We start from the raw sequence: 18,425 nt of genomic DNA, 5'->3' as shown, positions 1-18,425 counted from the left end.
GCACGCACACTGTAGTTGTGTGTTGTTGTTAGCGATCGCTCACCGTTCCGCTCTTCTTCTACAAAATATATTTTTGAATGATGAAAACTATAGTTTTAAGAAATCTTCTTTAGAGTCACAATCTCCAAACAGTAACCTACTCAAATTTAGATACCAACGAACGGCTAAATTAAAGAAATAGCCCATGGGTTCATAATGTTTATATGGATATTCTTTGGCATTCACACAATCCGTATATGTCTTATGCCATCGTTCGACCGTGCGTTAAGCCCGACTGAAACGTGTAATCAAATGGCTATAAATAAACTAAGTATCATCATACAGGTGAGAAAGTACCATCAATATATCAAAAAGGTCAAATCATATAGATGTAAGTTAAACATCGGCACGATGACAAATGTGCACACCCAGACACCGGAAGAAGTACGGAAGACAAATTGAAGTATACACAACCATACGAACACGTAAAAAAAAGATGCGCACCCGTCCAATATCGAAGAATCTGTCGTTATTAGCATCGTTTCTGAACCGTTTCAGATCACGAGTGTCACGTCCTACCCTGTTCTACGTTCTCTGTCTCGATATAATTAATAACATTTGGAAATAACGGTTACAGTAGGATGTATGCAGGAGTGGTATTAGGGGTTAGAGGAACGATGGCCACGGCCTTCAACGCGGCAGGTGAAGCGCCTCTATCGTTAGTACCTCCTGCTTCTTTTTTGGACGACGGATCGTACAAGAGTGATGCGTAATCAACTGAGTGGACGAGAGGTAAGAAACAAAAGAAAGTATTACTGCCTAATCAACGATTTGTCTACGTCACCCACTGGTAATGAGCCTGATTGCGGTATGCTATAATAGCATGATTCTATGCGCTGACTGAAGTAGAGGTCGGAAATCGACTCTGATCTCGCTAGAGAACGCGATCTAACACAACGTATAAACAACCCCAGACATTCGTGTCTTTAGCCGTTTCCAAAGTTTTGTTTGTTACTTAAACTTAAGAAAAATAGCTGACAAGCTCAAATCAGTAGAAGCTTTACGTTTACGTTCTTGTCGATTATTTTCTTTGCTCTTTTTTAAAATACTGTACACTGCACTCTATAATGCTAAACAATAACTAATGACCGATAGAACTTATAGCCTAATACCATATTTTATTTATTTCCAGTTTATATTGCACCGCTTTCCTAAATCCTCAAGCGTTGGCATCCCTAAAGGGCTCTGAACCCACCCAATTTTAGCTCATGAATATAGTAAAATTCATGCGACGTTAGTCCAGAAGCGCTTTTCTCTGTTCGGGTCGATGGCAGGTAAATCACTAAAAAACGAAATTTTTTGTTGAGCGGGAAAAAGACGTCTTTACTGATCTTGCTTAGGGGCGGATAGCATGATTCTTCCATAAATTACAAGATGTCATAGATCGACAGAAGCCACCCGTTAGTCTCCAGAAGCACTAAAAATATTACGGGCACATTGCGAATCGCACGATGACGCTATTTGGTATATGGAATCATCATTGGACCATTCGTTCTCGTACGGTTCACTAGTTGCTGACCCGTCGTAGGAATCTGAAAACTTGATATTTATTTAAGTTTAGATGCCAGATGGTACGAAAATTTTAAGGAAAAAAGCTGTGAAGATGCATCTTTAGCAAAGGGAAAAAGTGCGCAGTGCCTTACTTAAAATATTCGCAGGTAGTAGCTAAAAAAAATCACGCTAGCAGTACAGTATGAGAATTATCATACGACTTATAATAAAGTCGAATAATAGCAATATACAACTTGAGGTTCAATATGATGTCTTGAACTTACCTTTGCTAGGGTGAACTTGAACTCTTCGTATGGTCTTCATAGCTTTGCTGATTGGCCTATTCTCTGACTTAGCCTTCAATTTGTTTCGCAGGTTTCACTTCCTAAGGGTTAACTTCCTTCACAGCCGACATTGTCTCATACAATCACTTACTTATTATCAATTGATCCGATCATAGAAGGTTGCCTGACTTAGCAGAAAGCGTCACCATCGTAGCAGACTATTAGTTCATGATATATACAATAAACTCAATGAAAATATATGTTCTTCAGGTCTAATCGGCCTGTTGCCTATTTCGGAGAGTGCTCCCGTTTTTAGTAAGCGAATTGACAAAATTCATGACCATCACAGACCTTACACGTCGTCTTACATCTAGAGATTCCTCTTTCTCTGAAATCGAGCATTATATATATATATATATATATATATATATATATATATATCATTAGCAAAACTGACTCGAACGCTTCTACTGATCGCATTTATTTTGCCGGACAATTAAACCGCTCGTTTTGTTCACGTAACGGTAGAGCTAACCTGGCTGAAAAGAACAGACCAATGCAAAAAAACAGTGCTCATCATAAAGATCTATACCGCATGCGAGAACTATGCTCGGACGAACCCTTTCAGTAGCGATGGACGCGCAAGAAACAACACAACTGAAGAAACGAGAACAGCTTCTATTCAAGCAGTAAGTTGAAGACGAACATAGTAAAAATTAGCGACCAGTTTCGAAGCAAAGGGAATAACACCCGACGCGATAGTAGAGACCCTTAGACGATAAGGCTCTTACCTTCACTCTCTACCTCTCACTTTATTGACACGGCGAATTGTTGGCGTCGATGACCCAACGCGTTAACGCCAGACCACTATATCTATCTCGTAAAGATGGCCTGTTTGTCTCCAGCGTGAGAAACTGACCAAGGAAGCACTATTACGTGGATAGAGGCGGTGGCAGCGGCGGCAAAAGGTTCACAAGGCAAAGTGCACCGTTAAAAAGTAGACACGTGAGCACGTCCCATTGACGCTCCCTCCACGGCTGTTGTTACAATACGAACACAGCGTACATTGCTTCCGTCGTACGATTATCCCATAGCAACCATATGCGAGGTATGTTAGGCCAATCGGTGGGTTCTCGGCACATCAGTTTTTCGTCGGCTGAATTCACGCTAAGAACTTTGACTGGCCATAGCGCGTTCCTGCTTTAGCTCTGATCACTCGAATCATAATATTAAATGTATTTACGCCTACAATTCGCTTGACGGTGCCGGTAGCACGCACTACATTTGCCCTTTGCTTACTCGAGCATGTTGGATTGGCCTTTTATTCGATTAAGGACAAACATCAGATAAACTCTTCGATCATTCCTTTAGCTTTCAACTTCGTCGGAGCAGTAAAAATTGCTATAAGTATTATTTTTCGTGATCTACCTTTCCCTTCTATTTCGTTGTTAATGTTCGTGCTCTATACATATATATATATATATATATATATAGCCAGATCGTAGGGGCGTGCTTTTGTGTTTGTCAAAAACGCTTATTATGTTTCATCCTGTACTACGACAAATCTTGGGCTCGGTCACTGGGCTGTATTTGTAATCGTGTGAAGTGTATATCCTTGCAAATAAGCTTCCTGAGACAAAATAAAGATGTAGTGAAAAGGCTTAGCGGGACGAGCCTTTTATCTGACAGCAGTCAACGTTATGGGTCATTGCGCGAAATTTCAATGCTGTCCCTGGACAAAGGCTGGAAGATAAAGGATCGCTTGTCGACTATTGGCCCTTTGCGACTTATTATGGATCATGCACAAGCATGTTCTTCAAGTTTGCCTATGAAACTGTCCTATTTCATTCAGTCAGACAAAACATGTATTTGAAGAAGCACACCGATACTTTTCAGCCGCTCGTTTGAGCTTGCTAAGAATCCAGAGGAGTTAGATGAATTTAAACTGATTTTTTTTCTACAGACAGAGTAGGAAACTATCAAATAATGAAGTTATTCATAAATGAACTGTACGTGCCGGCTTCGCTTATCACTTCTGAATGAACACTTCTAGAAAAAAGCATCAGGGTTATAATAAGCCGATGCAATTTTCAGTAAGTTTCGTGTTAACTCATATGGGTATATAGAAGTTCATTAGGGTGGTGCGTCGCATCGTTAGCATAGCTAGACTAGCGAAACAAAGACAACTCAAGACAGTGTCTGCTCCGACCTTTGACACAGGTTGAATAATATAAAACACGAAATAAGAAGAATAATAGCCTGGTTTTATTGGTTGGCTAAACATAAACATAAGCTGAATCAGTTTGGTTGGAAAAAAATTGTTACTTATATAGGGATAAGGATCTAAACGTTACTTAATGACTAACCATACTGTCGGCGTGATAGAACTACACGGAAATCAACTTACTGAAACTAAATAGCGAGTTGTTGTTACTGGGCAACTGAATAAATTACTGTTCAATCGACGGGCAAGTCCCTCCCGTCCCTAACCCGTTCTGACCAAGGTATCTCTTCTATATTCTACAGTTGTTTACCCTGCACTTTTTACCGATCCATCATGGAAACTGCGATATACCGACATTTGGAAAAAATTGCCAAGCCATGATCTGTTCAATGAATGATGTAAACCGTTTTGTACGCACCCTCCTGCTTACGCCATGTCCTGACTGGCTACGAGAGGAGCGACTACTGCGGTTACTGCTAACAACACTAACCGGAATTATACCAATACCGTCCCATAAGAAACAGATAGATGAGTGCATCGGATGAATGTTTAGACGTTCGCGCCCCCCAAACAAAAATCGCTTCAAAGCTATCGATACCTAAAGGAACCCGGACAATGTTATTATTCTTTTAGTAAATCGTGGATGATGTGCTTAGACACATTTGCACTAACAGATTATTGACGTATGCTATCATCAATATTTTTGTGTTACCTTTCCACTTGTTTTTACTTTTCCTAGGTCTCTAAATGGTTGGAGCAGAGCTCTTTTTTCTAAAAACAAATTCTGTATTGATTCATAGACATACGCGAGGCACACATTATACTGTAATTACTATGTGATCAAACTGATTGACCAAACGCGAAGATGATTGGATGTATAGTATTTAATATAACTTTCCTATATCATAGAAATTTGCTATTATAGATAGTGAACAAATAGTAAAGGTCACTCATCTCTAACTCGACTTAGTAGCTAGGATTAGCATGGATGTGTGCGTCACCCCATTGACTTCAGGATGAGGAACTTGAATGAAATGCCGCATCCACTGCTTTATGGCAAATGTCACGGAACATGATATATGCATGATAAGGCCGCTCACTTTAAAAGGGTTTGGCCTATCTGCCAAAATGAGCCAGCAGGAAGGCACGCCACATTCCACAAGATTAATTTTCTACAGAAATTCAAATTTGCTTTTGGAGAACAGATAACCATATTTCGTCAACTAGGATCATAGCTCTAAAGAAAATTCCTTCATAATCAAAACATTATACAACGATTCTTATTATTGCTATTTATATAATCGGCACTGAAAAAAGAGCCAGACATTATTCTCTATACCGGCCGTTTCAGTTCGGAGAGCTTGTTCTGAGCAGAATTTATCTACCAGTATATAACACGAAGCCATTTATTGTGCAAACGGACTTCACTGGAACCCATATAGCCGTGCGTCTCAATGTACTTCGAGCAATAACCACGAGCTTAACTAATCCCAATTACGTAATATGGCGACGTTTATCGAAACAGAGCTGGAAGCAATGCCGACAGCGTCTGGTAATAAATATTTCCAAAATTTCTCAGTGAAACTTCAAGGAGATAGCCATTATTCGAATAAGTACGCCTCACTGTTCGGCACTTTTCTAGGATTGTCATAGAGATGTTGTCATCGAATTGGGGCCATTCATTGTTAGTGGCTGATGATGTTAGCAAACGCGGTGGAAATGAATGGCTAGATGCGCTGTTTGAACCCAATGCCCGTAGCCGAGTCACAGAACATGTTACCAACAGCGCATATCGAGCCTTTTCGGCCACATTGTCGCCCCCTCAGCTGCATATTTCTTTTGTCACACCTATTAGGTAGTGCTCCTTTGTCCTTAAACATTCCCTTTCCTGACTACAGCGCTGGCTGTAACAGTGGAAATAGAGATCATAAGACTGCTTATCGATAAGCGTAGTTGAACGTCGTTTACCACGGGGTGGGCCGTCGTGTAACAGAAATGGCTCAGTTCAGGCGAACTGCGCTTATCTGTTGTAATGAGCCCATTGCATTGGATAGTAGGCCATTTAATTAGATCAAGGCGTATTTTTTGACTTACGATGACATTATGCGGAGCAAAAACACTGATCTACATAAATTGGGCACTTCTTTTGACTTAAACAACAACAAATTGTAAGCGCCATCACAGCTGATCGGAAAGGCACAGGCCATTTCTGCGTCGAAATACAAGTGGCCTTCAGGGATACAACTATGCTGACTCACACGCTGGAGTTTCGATCTCGAAGATACTTCGCGCTTAAGTCAGCTTCCAATCTGGTCTAGCCAAGACAAGATAAAGCTCGAGGTTGCTTCGTGATTCATAACGACAGCCCTTCGGTCTGGCGTATCGGATTCAACTTTAGAACACCAGACAAGCTTAATAGGAAAACGTACAAGGTCGAAAGCGCATGCTTTATAAAGTGACCAATGTACGAAAAAAACTACTGCTGTCGTTGAACCAGTGGAACTTTTGGGCCTTAACAGCTTTGATTGGCAACAGACGACAAATTCAACATGACGATGGAACTAGACAACATTGCCGAGCGACCAGTAATGAAGCAGCAAAAGCATCGTTCGCTGTGAACTCATCGTGGGGCGAAACTAATCTGCAAAGCTGGAAAGACTGCAGCTGCGTTGCACACGCAGATGCCCAGTCTTCTATCTGTCATAGGACAAAGCTCAGACACACATCACGGGGCCAACTCGGAACATTATTACACGGCTGCGGCAATGAAATCTTCGATTCATCCTCTGTATTCACTTAATCTAGCATCAATATGCCCTTGACGACTAGGTATTTACCACAAGAAAGATCGAACCGAAAAGGCCATATCCTTATTTTTGGAGCATATGAATAGAGGCTTCCATAAATGCGATATTTACTTTTCCTTTGGCTTAAAAATAGTCTCTCTAATCAGATGTATATCTGATTGGAGAGACTATTTTTATTGAATGAAAATTCATTGCATACAATTTATCAAGTCCCACACTTCTCTGTGCTACCGATAAAAGTAATTCACTCTCTCGCCAATTCAATTTACCATGGCTAATCATGGTACTGTATCTCTAAAGCCTGACCTCTTCTGAGCTTTCGTGGCTCTTGAAGTGTCTTTCGAGGAAAAGTTAACGATATTTTTTTTAATCTGCCGGGTGAGTTTATTCCTCGGTATTTTGTCCGTAATAGGCGAAGTGAACCACTATCAAGATCCCACAGGCGTGGCTGCCAAATTTGTATTCCTCTACGCGTACCTAATACATATGTATGTTCATAGCTGGGGTAAAGTTTAAGGTTTGATAATAATACTCACACGATCAGTAGTCACGTTTACGTGGAAATTATTGCACATTGACAGTCTTGATTTTGACAGATTGAAATTTTTGACAGCGTTCATCTTAATTTTGCTTCTTTACAATCGCATTCTGCTACTACATGTCACCGTTTTTATTTTAATGATGTTAATGCAAACTAAGGGGACCTCAGGTAAGTTAGCGGGTTTTGCTGGGCGACTGCGCGCTAAAGAACCGATAAGTGGCCTTCTGTTTTTATCCACAGACAATTTATAAAGGGCAAAGCCCCTCTTCACCCACATCCGTTAACAATGAAACCGGTACGGATGCGATAGAGGAACAGATAATAGATGACCCCACATCGGTTAGCTCGAAACAGACTACAGGGCTCGCTAGGGAAAGCAGCACTCATCTGTACCTAACGTTAATACCATTGGTAGTGCGGCACCGCTTGATGGACCTGGTTGGTTAAAGGTGACATAGACGAGGAATAGTCGAAATATAACAGTTAACCACAGTGCACAGAGTCAATCAGTAGCGAAAGTACCATTATTGAATCCTCATTAATTACTCTCTATAGCGTATTTGATCAACTGAAGGTTCGATCCAGCTTGGTCCAACTCTGTGATACGTCATCTTGGGTACACAGCCAGTATTAACCAATCGGCTTCTGTAGTTTACGTCGGATAACAACTAAATGGTTGATAGTTTAGAATCACTGGTACGAAGGCGTAGCAAGATTAATGCAAACCAGTGGACCGTGTGCTTGGGAGGAGCAGACAGAAGGCCAATTATGAAAGATCGTATCAATCCAATTGACTGCGTTGACCTTGCTCAGGTTCGTCGACGGAACTTCTGCTAGGTCCGTTTTATACAGTAGAAGTAGCCGGTATAACTATTGAACTGAACATACATAGATAAGTCGGATATTGAAGTTCCCGATAGTTACAGCGTCTCACGGAAGGCTAAATAACGCAATCCGTCAGATCATACGTAAGGACGTGTTGAGTTAGTGCTATTAACTATACGGACGGATCTTTTGTTAACGCATCGACATAAGTTTGCTTTATAAATGATATTTTAAAGCAATAGCCCTTAGCACCATTAGTCATAGAGGGTTCATTCGCGCATACATAGGCTAGATATTGTTTACAATAGACAAACCGCTCCGATTTGCTACGTACATAACATAGCATGTATTAGCAAACGAAACTAAGAGATGATGCATTATAGACCATTCAGTATAAATGACATATTGCAGGAACGTGGTAATCATTTGTTTAAAGCGGCGTGTCCGTAGCCGTCATTGAAATCGAGAGGCTGTAGTCGCATTCAAAAGGTCGCGGAAACGGGTTCAAAGCATACGAATATAATCCGTCATTAATGTGGGCCTGACTACAATATATGGGATAGGATTATGATGGCGGATCCGAAAACTGGACAAAGCCAATTTATCTCTGGGAGAGGCGTTTGAACACATTAAAATGCCACATTGTGCCTATAATACGCATCCATATATTAAAAAATGTTTATACAGAAGGTTTAGCTGTTTTAAGTATCATACTAGTGAGTCTTTATTAAGGTGAGAGACTATTTATGTACCATTCTGATTAACGACATACTATTTTTCAAGCGTAAGGAGCGAGGCGGCTCGACTTAGCATGGCGTTCGCCAGCAGCGCATCAAATCAGAGCTGTTTGTCGTTTTTAACTAAAAGTCTGCTTTTATCAAGAAGCAAAACCATGCGCTCGAAGGAGTTGATTCGACGGATCTGACATAGGACGCTTTTTCACGCTAGAGATCTAGCGTGGCATATATTATTATAACGACTCTGAATCATATCGCCGTAGCTTTGCGTACTACTATTTTCGAAATGCCAGCAGACTATATAGCCTTCTCCAGGAATTTCCTTTCTCACAGATGAGAGTCGCTCTTACTTCATTCAGATGCTGGACCATGGGTGTCTGTGACGTCATTGGTAAAGGCCTGGAGCCGTGAGGTGCACTGTACGAAGAATATGGTTCATTGAGACTACTTCGTTTTCTGGGTAATATCCAAAAAATTTGACTCCTGAACGGCCCCAATCATCACTGTGTCAAACTGACTTTATAAGAAAACGGATATAGTGAGCGCGTTTATGCTCATGTGACTGAAAATATATACTGACGTATTCTTAACTGCAAATATGTCTCTGTCCGAAAGATTCATAGCGATAACAGCTCTCTGAACAATTTGTGCAATTATATCCGATAGACGTTTCTTATATCCAGTGCGAGGTCAACGGAAGAACCTATATCCACAAGGATTTTTTTTCATCAAACCACGTTAGGCCGCCTCTATGAGCGCCGTTTTAAAGATACGTTAAGGAGAATTTCAAACAACTTCAACAAGAAAATTGAATCTTACATCGTACTTCATTTGTTGTACCCATATTGCACTTTCCGTGATCGTACACTTTTCGCTAATCCACCGTTCCATGCAGTTGACGCGCGCACAGCCTTCCTATGATCACTCCTGTTTTGGTGATGAACGTTTGCTAATTATATCACTGACGTGCTTCTGCATAGTTATTGTGCGCTCTTTTTTTTTTTCACACTTATTAACAGTCACTCACAACGTGTACGTTGGGCCCTTAATCGGCCGTGCCTACTTAGATCGGTCAGCTGTCATACGAAATATAGAGCTGACCAAGACGAGTGGTCAGGATGGGGTAGGGGGTGAAAGCTTTATTGGGCGCACCCTCTAATCCATCTTTTTTTTAAAGAGTCCATCTTTCCAGGGAGATCAACAGCTGTCCGATAAGGCGCGTTTCAATCCGTTGTTGACCACAAACAAAATTAAAACCTTCTGTCGATCGTAGCGACCGACTAGTCCTTCTCCTGATCGTTGGAGACAGACTACTCGCTTGCACAGCTGTTCCACTGTCCGACTGACTTCTGGTCCATGGCCTAGACGGACACCGATTAGCAGAGCTGGGCTGGCCTCGGCAGCGGCTGAAATCGCTGCTTATGCCAATATGGTGCGCTATTTCCACCGCTGCTACCGCTATGAGCGTTCGCTCGGCAATATACACTAGCTATGTCTTGCCACCTTAGTTGACCGCTAGCAGTAGCAGCGGCAGTGCAGCAGAAATAGCACTACGACGATGACAACAGCTATTATATTGTCACTATATCGACAGTCTCTCAATGAATAGAACCACGAAGCAGGCAAACCCGGTCGGTGCTCATAGACGACCGCTACGAGAGCCCGCCACAGTTCGTTCAAGCAGAGCCGCCGGCCACCGACATGGACCACGATGGGAAGGCAAGGAGGCACGCATGCTGCTGATACGAACGCTGTCGTTGTTGCTACCGAGCACACAGCGCCGCCCTCTCCTCACATGGCAAAGTAGCATGGACATCGGAGCTGCGCCCTCTCCACAGACGACGGTGCCGTGTTGTTGTTCTGCTACCGCATACACACTGACGCATACGTAGAATAGAATGATGGAATCGAGTGTAGTACAGAGTCAGACAGGGCGAGAGACAGTTATGGTAAATAAATGCGCTGGGATAGAGTCAACAAAGACAGCAGCACCCGCTGCCAACGGCAGCAATAACATCAAGGTGATTTTTTTTTGCTCTTGTTATTGTTGTGCTTTTGAGGGGTGTGGCATAGTGCACTGCGACCGCGGTGAAAGGCATGAGGCAGTGGGGGTACTTCGGGAAAGGATACCGAAGTTCGGGTAAAGCGAATTTTCATCGATCGGACAAAACAGCGATGATCATGATCTGAGTACGACAATCGTCGCCACCGGGAAATTGAAATCATCAAATGCTGCCAAGTGAATTGTCATCGTGATATGTGCACACACACACACATATTGCACATTTGTATGAAAATGCTTCAGTTGCATAATATGCAGTACGCCATGTGAGAGGACTAGCTCAGTTATAATGAATTGCGATTTCTACCTGCATCAATCATTACTTATAGGTGAAAAACGGCCGTTGACTTACCCCATCCCCCCCCCCCAGTCCCCTGACTGAAATGTTTTTCACACTGAATTCGCTCTAACGATAGTGTACAATAGCGGACACAAATCCGTTACAGACAAGGTTTTCCCTTGGACCGGGACCAATGTGTTGAGGGAAAAACAGAACGAGTTAAGTACTTATCGATCACTACATACGATAGCGAGTCACTGGTAGAAACATTAGGCGAGAAACGACTGATTTACGTACTCTTACATTATTAGTAAGGCATCACATGTTTACCTGGGGACCACGTACCATAAAATTAAGTGTTAAATAAATTGCCTGGTCAATTGCTATGTGTTTAAAGAATAAGGCATCATTGACAACGGCGATTTAAGGTTTGCCGATGTACTTGTTCACTTTCACAATATTTGTTTGTTCGAGATCCTGTGACGACAGCCATTGCCGGTGCACCTTTGATGTTTTTAGTGAAATTAACTTCCGTGCATCAGGACGTACAAACGAACCACATGAAGTCGAACTGAGCTAATGAACACGTTATTTTCCAGTCAAGATTATAAAAATAATAACGTCATTGTGCTACAAGAGATAAATGATGTGTTATATGGGCGAAGTTTGTCTCCATGTTGCTATAAGATCTACTGGGCATGAAAGTACAAGAGGTTTTTGTATTTGCAAACTGACTGACAGAAAAAGACGTTGTATCATCATATACAGTAATATGCGCTAAGAAGACGTTAAAAGAGATCATTTTGATTTCTTCTAAGTATTTCTTTATAGTGGCATAACATTGACAGCAATTGATTTAATCTTATGCATAAAAAACATTCTGTATGTACATATGCTGGGAAGTGATGGTGATTTTTATTTACCGTTACCGTTTTTTAAATTTTACTTTTTCATAGCCAAGTCTTAGATATCGTTGGAGAGCTCTGTTTTAGCTTATCAAGCCGGCTGTGATCGCTTTGCCCGCCGCACACACACTTGCAGAAGGGGCCGTAAGTTCGATGTGCCCTTTTGTAAAATATCACAAGTTCAACTCAAGCCATAAATAAAAATACATTTTAGTAAAAAGTTTATTTTATATTGTAGCAGATAGGAAACGATGAAAAGGTTAAGTGAAATGACAAAAAAAACGTTTAGAAAACCGATGAAATTCGTTAAAAAGGCTGAAATTTGCTAAATGATAATAGGTGTAGTTTGATTGCGTTATGATTACTTTTTATTACCTATTATTGTGCGTATTTTTTTACGGTTTTTTTTTTGGGAAATATTTTTTGATAGTTTCTTTTAATCTTTAAATCAGTTGTATCTAATCTTTAAGTCTTGTAGTAGATATAATTTCAATCTAAGTATTCCGAAAGTTGGGAAGCTAGAAATCAATAAGTATAAGCAAATGTTAGGACTTAAATAGGCTTCGATATTCGCTACTTTTAAGGCGTCAAGGCAAAACTCGCTGAACGCACTCTAACGGCGAAGTTCAGGTCTACTTAAAAACTTATCAATCCTGCTACTTATTCCTCAAATAATAATAAATTCAATTTTCCCAAATTTAGTTATGCATGTATATGACTAGCGTGTATAAGGTAAGAAGAAACTTTTGCTTCATATACATTAGTCACGTCGAGGATAAATTATCCGTTGGCGATCGCTTTCTTGAAGTTGAAGAGTGAAGTACCACAATGTGAAACTATGTCCATTAACGAGTGTATAGATTAGCAAGAAAGTTTTATACGCATAGACAATTTTTAGGCATAAGAATGAAACGTATGGGGCACAGCTGGTTTCCGAAATGGGTTTTCACTACCACCAACACAGCGACATATCAGAAATTAACAACGAATCGGCCGCTACGACTACGACGAAATAGCGGACACGGCAGCCGGGTGGCGCACACAGGTTTTTCAGAGACCTTAGTAGGCTCCAATAAATGACCTAGCTTCATTTAGAAGCTATTCACTAGCGAAGCCGGCTTATAACTGGAAATTCGTATCTTGATATTTTTTTTGTGACGTAGACTTTAGTTGAGGATACAAAAATATCATTCTTATTCGTTCAGTGTAACAAAGATCAATGTATCGGGTTCATTTAGCTTGGAAGATTCGTTCCTAGATCGAATACGTCCTTGTCTATTGAATCTATTGAATGACGCTAGCGAAGGTCCACATCTTTTGCCAACAGTCATATTAGAGTGCCAATACATCGGTTTATTTACAATATTGTAACGGTCCTCTGCGGCACTGTTTAGCAGTATAGGCAATGCTTTGTACATCGATTTGTCTTCGATTGACATCTTTTAAAATCAAGAGAATTTTAAAATCAAATTCCAATTTCGCTGCCAAATCGATCTCCCAAAAAGCCGCTTCGTAGATTAATTATAGTTGTTGGTGTTGTTGTTGCTAACGTTAGCCCATGAATTAGTTTTTAAGCAGTGAAAAAAAATCATATTATTAGGCGTGGAGCCTATAATTAAGTTTTAAGGTGCTACTTGTAAGGTACAGCCATTTTGTGTGACAACATTTTGTCTTATCTTATATGTTACGTTTACAGGACTACCTAACTTCCGTGTATGCTCAACGTGGGATGTCGGAGTAAATCTGGCTGAAATAAGTGGTGCCTTTCGTAAATTCCTTAACAGGCGCAGAGCTATCAGTCCACTGTTCTAACTAGGTCTACTACTAAGAAAAAAACAAGTGAAGTATACGAAACTAACGGTATAATAATAATAATAATAGGCGTTTCAAATCGTTAAATGAAATACTTGGACCAACTAATAGTTTCATAAATTACTTTTCTATCATTAATGTGCAATTTTTCACACAGGCTTGGTTTTTTTTGTTTGTTACGCACATTTTCCAGAATGTAGAATAACTACTCCTAGTTTACATCGTTCCCCAATCGCAATTATCTTCTCTATCAACTCAATTAAATTTCAATGTAAAGTACCTTTACACCAAACAGATCCTTCAAAACAGATTCTCCAAACAGATTCAAATAGTCTCTTCCTATTAGCTTCGTTACCTCTGAATATTAATATTTCCTGTTTCGTTTGATTTAAGTCGAGAGAATCTTTGCCTAGAAAAAGCTCAAAAAAAACGGAGAGTTGTTTTATTTGAAACAATCTACGGGTATCGGTTCATGTGCACATTTGTAGAAGTTTCATGTAAAAGTAACCGGTAAGTAGTTCAAAAGTTTTTATTCGGCAGTTTCTTCGAGACGGCGTCACGAATTCGATTCTCTTATCATGTACAGCTACCTACTCGTATAATTCTATGGATCGTGTTATCAAACGTCCCATTTCGACGTTTAATGGACGATCAAGTTTCTGATCTGCTCACTTGTGATCGTCGACAAAGAGGCAGAAATTAGTTGTGTGCTTCGTCTGACGCTGCACAAGTTATCGTTTTCGTATTTCGTTGCCTACATTCTTCCAGCCATGCGACGATTTTGTTCACTCGGTTCACATTTGTTTGTTGCTTCTCTTGTCCGACGGCAGCTCGTCGACCCGTTCATCCAGATGACGAGGAGGACAAACGCCAGGCCAATTCCATTCTAACTTCCAACTTCCCCTTGGGTCGTTGACGTTTCTAGCGGCACAACGGCAAAGGGTTGACTATAGCGTTAACAGGATGCCAACGGAGCCGGCAGCCTGATTCAAGTTCGCGTCAACGACGCAACTAGCTACAGCAAAACGACCGAACAATGCGGCGTCCTCTGGAATAGTGAAGCCTCACCGGATGACGCAGTCGTGATGTGAACGGAGCGAAGTTGTGGTTGCTGAAGCCTTCCCCTTTCTCTTATGGAACTGGGTGGACCGATCGGGGTGGTTCCGGTAGAGCATCCAGCCCATCTGGTGGGGCTTGGCCAAGCTTGCAGGCTTGTCGACTTGTGCTCCACGAAACACAGTCAAAGTGGCAGTGAGAGCTGGGACATGTCAAGGCAGTGATCTGACTGGGCGCTTGTATCTACGTAGTCTTTACCGCGGAACCATGACGATGTTTTCCACTTTGGGGTGGGGAGGTGAGAAAGGGGGATTTGGTGGAATATAGAATCTCATTCCCTTTGCTTGCGAGTTCATTACCGATGACAGCGCGAATTGGCGGCTGCACAAAGAACCATTGTTGCTCCTGAGGGACAGAAGCGCTAAACTGCTATCAGTAATTGCATTCGCCCAAAGGGACGATCACAATAATTCCACAGCCGAGCACGGTTTTGAACGTAACAGCAGCCTTGCCAGATCCGAGACAACCTATCGTTACGATTTAATGTTCGCGGTGGCACATAATTAAGATGTATACTGCGCCAAAGCACAGAACTTACTTGCGCTGAGAAGCTTTACTAAGTTAGAGTCAGTTAATGGAATGTGCTAACCGAAAAGCAAACTTCATAATTCGTGTTCAAAGCAACACAGGGGCAGGATGAATTTATCTGTAGCAAGTTGTGTTGATGGCACAAAAAGCTGCGGAAACCAAAACAGCTTTTAAGCAAATAATAGCGGAATCCCTAATCATACCAGTAGACTGACTCCCTACAAAAATATGCCATTATATATGCATACGTCCTAATAAAGGATAGTAAGTGTTTTCCTGTTCGTGCTAACCATTATGCCTTACACACGGCTAGGAAGGAGCGCCATCCTTCCAAGGACGAATCGCTTCATGCGTGTGTCACTTTGCTCTCCTGACGTTTCTGTATGATCATAGCCATCGTCGCCATCGCCGTCGATGTCACACGACGGAGAGTCACGGCTGCCCGCTGTCGCCACCGCCGTCACCATCTCCACGCAGTCTGTCTTGACCAACAAACGTCCGTTCACCTTTGCTACGACCATCCTTTGTTGTTGCTATTGGCTTGTGTTTTGCGGTGACGCTGATGGAGACCGGCGTTCGACCCTAACGATTGTTCCGTCTGCCAGCAACTTCCTCGGTCAGTTTTTTCTTCAGTATATTCCTGCTGCTCGTGAAGGGTTAGGAGATAAGTGTAACGCAGTTGCACACTTCACGCAATAATGCCGCTACAGCAGATATTGATATGCCACTTCGCGTTTTTGCTGTTGTCGGTAGAATTGAAATAAACAGGACGAACGGCGAATTGCTGATCATAATATAGCGGTTGTTAAAACCAGTACGTAAAGCTTTTTAAACTCTTGCTATCGGGCAATGAAATTCGACTCGGGCTATCGGCTAAAATAACACACACATAATTTCAATAGGACGCCTTTGAACACTAAATGACAAATATTCTATCCGGCCTTAAAGAATCTACGCTGCGGCGTGCTCCCATTATATTGAAAGCGATTACGCCCGCCGTCGAATTCAAGCTGCTTGTTCTACGATAGCTGGTAGCCATATAATCCACAAGCCTTACAGGAAGACTGTGACTCGCAATGAGCACAATTGAAATTTCCTTCTGGTCTTCAAATGTGACAGCCCAGCATCGTGTCAAACTTGTTCTATTCCAGCAGAAATGTTACATCGAGTAATACTCACTGTTCAAACAGCCCCCCTAATCGATTGCACTGAGGATCATTGGACGGCTGTAGATAACGTGCGATACAGAATAGGCCACAAATTCGGTTTCAACCATATGTATATGTCTATGTGAACAGGGCGGCAAGAGGGAACTCGTAAGTTTGTACAATGCCTAATAATTAAGTCAATATAATATTGAGGAAACTATCATCAACCGCGTGTTTATCACTGTTATGTACCCATACACCTAAAAATAATAGCTCATTCTTGTTCTAGTAAGTTTGCTTGAGAGTGAGGCTGAGAAGTCGTAGGAACCTGTGGGGCAAGACTATGTTGTTGTAGCGTTTTGTACGAGAAGGGGATTCGATAAACTCGCCTTTTAAAGTGCAGCACGTAAAGCCCATCTTAAACAGTGGCAAAGGGCAGAACGCTCCGGAAAGTACGTGTCATCTTAGCAAAAGCACCAAATTATTGGTGGAACAAACAAAAAGCTTGAAACAACTCCACTCTGCATCTGGATCAAATCAAGGGTGTCAGGTGATTGATCCGCTGCTCGCACCTGAAGCTCCGCGTACATAACACTGACCTGGTGGATCATCAAAGACTCGCCTTGAGAAAATTACACGCTTCTATATAGTTTCTAAAAGGTCAATAGGCGGAGGAAACGTGCTTCAAGGAAACGATGCTTGTGATCGCGAGCCATATCGTGCTTGGATTACTTTCGTGCATGCGGCACGCTTAACATACTCTTGAAAATATTTGGCTGTCATAATGATAATCGAGCGACCAGACAAAGAAATACCATAATGCACAAGTGTCAGCATTAACTTCGAATAGAAGTCAGAAGCAGCACTTGTAAGTAAAAAGTAATAGTCTCTATTCCAGGTTGGCCGACACTTAATATACTGATAGCCTTTAATTTACAGAAAGCTTCATTGTGCGTTACGAACCATTCCGTGTCACAACCCAAATACATTCCTCTCGTCTGACTTTAACAACTCGACGCTCATTGTGAATAAACTAATTTGTTTATAAGAACTTTGGGTATATACTATATTTGTGTCACAAACGCTTAAGTAGTTATTGTTTATCCATATCAATATTAATCTAACAGTGGGTACTGGCTACGAGGTTTGTTTAGTACATGCATATTAGGCAAACGATGATTGTGTAGCACTTTTGCGTTCAAGCCGATTATAGGCCAGGCGCCATGGGCCATAAAGAAGTTGTTGGTCATCAACGTCACTTATTTACCAATAACTGCTTAGTCATTGTGCGTGTAGGCCGTCACCGCAATCTCAGTAGCTTTAGAAATCCTCGAACTATTTTGATCCATTTACGTAGCTAAACCACACTCGTACGCATACGAACTTTGCGTTTCATCTGTTTAACTCTCTTCGTCATTGTACTTTATGATCGCATCAGTCGTCAACTACGCTCAGCAAAAAAACCTATATAGTTTAATACGTTATATTATATGACCGTTTCAACCGGGTACAAGGTCATGGATTATTTTTGCTATGACATTGTTCTTGCTCAAGAAATGGCCGAAATCATTAGAACAAAGGTTCACGGTAGCTTTGATTAACTCACTTGGGTTTCTAGGGACATGG

At 41.5% G+C, this 18,425-nt stretch overlaps 1 protein-coding gene across 12 annotated transcripts in view; it reads right to left on the bottom strand.

The window, feature by feature from the left end:
- Positions 1-18,425, bottom strand: part of sick (sickie) — a 355,991-nt gene that overhangs the window by 161,731 nt on the left and 175,835 nt on the right. Inside the window, exons 1-2 of one of the 12 annotated variants that reach the window (XM_086983942.1) lie at positions 9,768-10,490; positions 1,815-2,002 (exon numbers count right to left, since the gene is read on the bottom strand). The exons of 8 other annotated variants lie outside the window; for them this stretch is intronic. In XM_086983942.1, the coding sequence (XP_086840068.1) occupies positions 1,815-1,854 (40 nt within the window). In that variant the 5' untranslated portion in view covers positions 1,855-2,002; positions 9,768-10,490. Of the gene's footprint in view, positions 1-1,814; positions 2,003-9,767; positions 10,491-18,425 lie in introns of those variants that run through there. 3 more of the 12 variants (XM_022799626.2, XM_022799627.2, XM_086983943.1) reach the window with 3 other exon arrangements.

This window comes from Varroa destructor, unplaced genomic scaffold (assembly GCF_002443255.2).
Source record: "Varroa destructor unplaced genomic scaffold, Vdes_3.0 BEIS01000003.1, whole genome shotgun sequence".
Taxonomy (NCBI): Eukaryota; Metazoa; Arthropoda; class Arachnida; order Mesostigmata; family Varroidae; genus Varroa; species Varroa destructor.
Note: the sequence above shows the minus strand (reverse complement) of the source record. Positions and strands in the feature narration are given on the sequence as shown.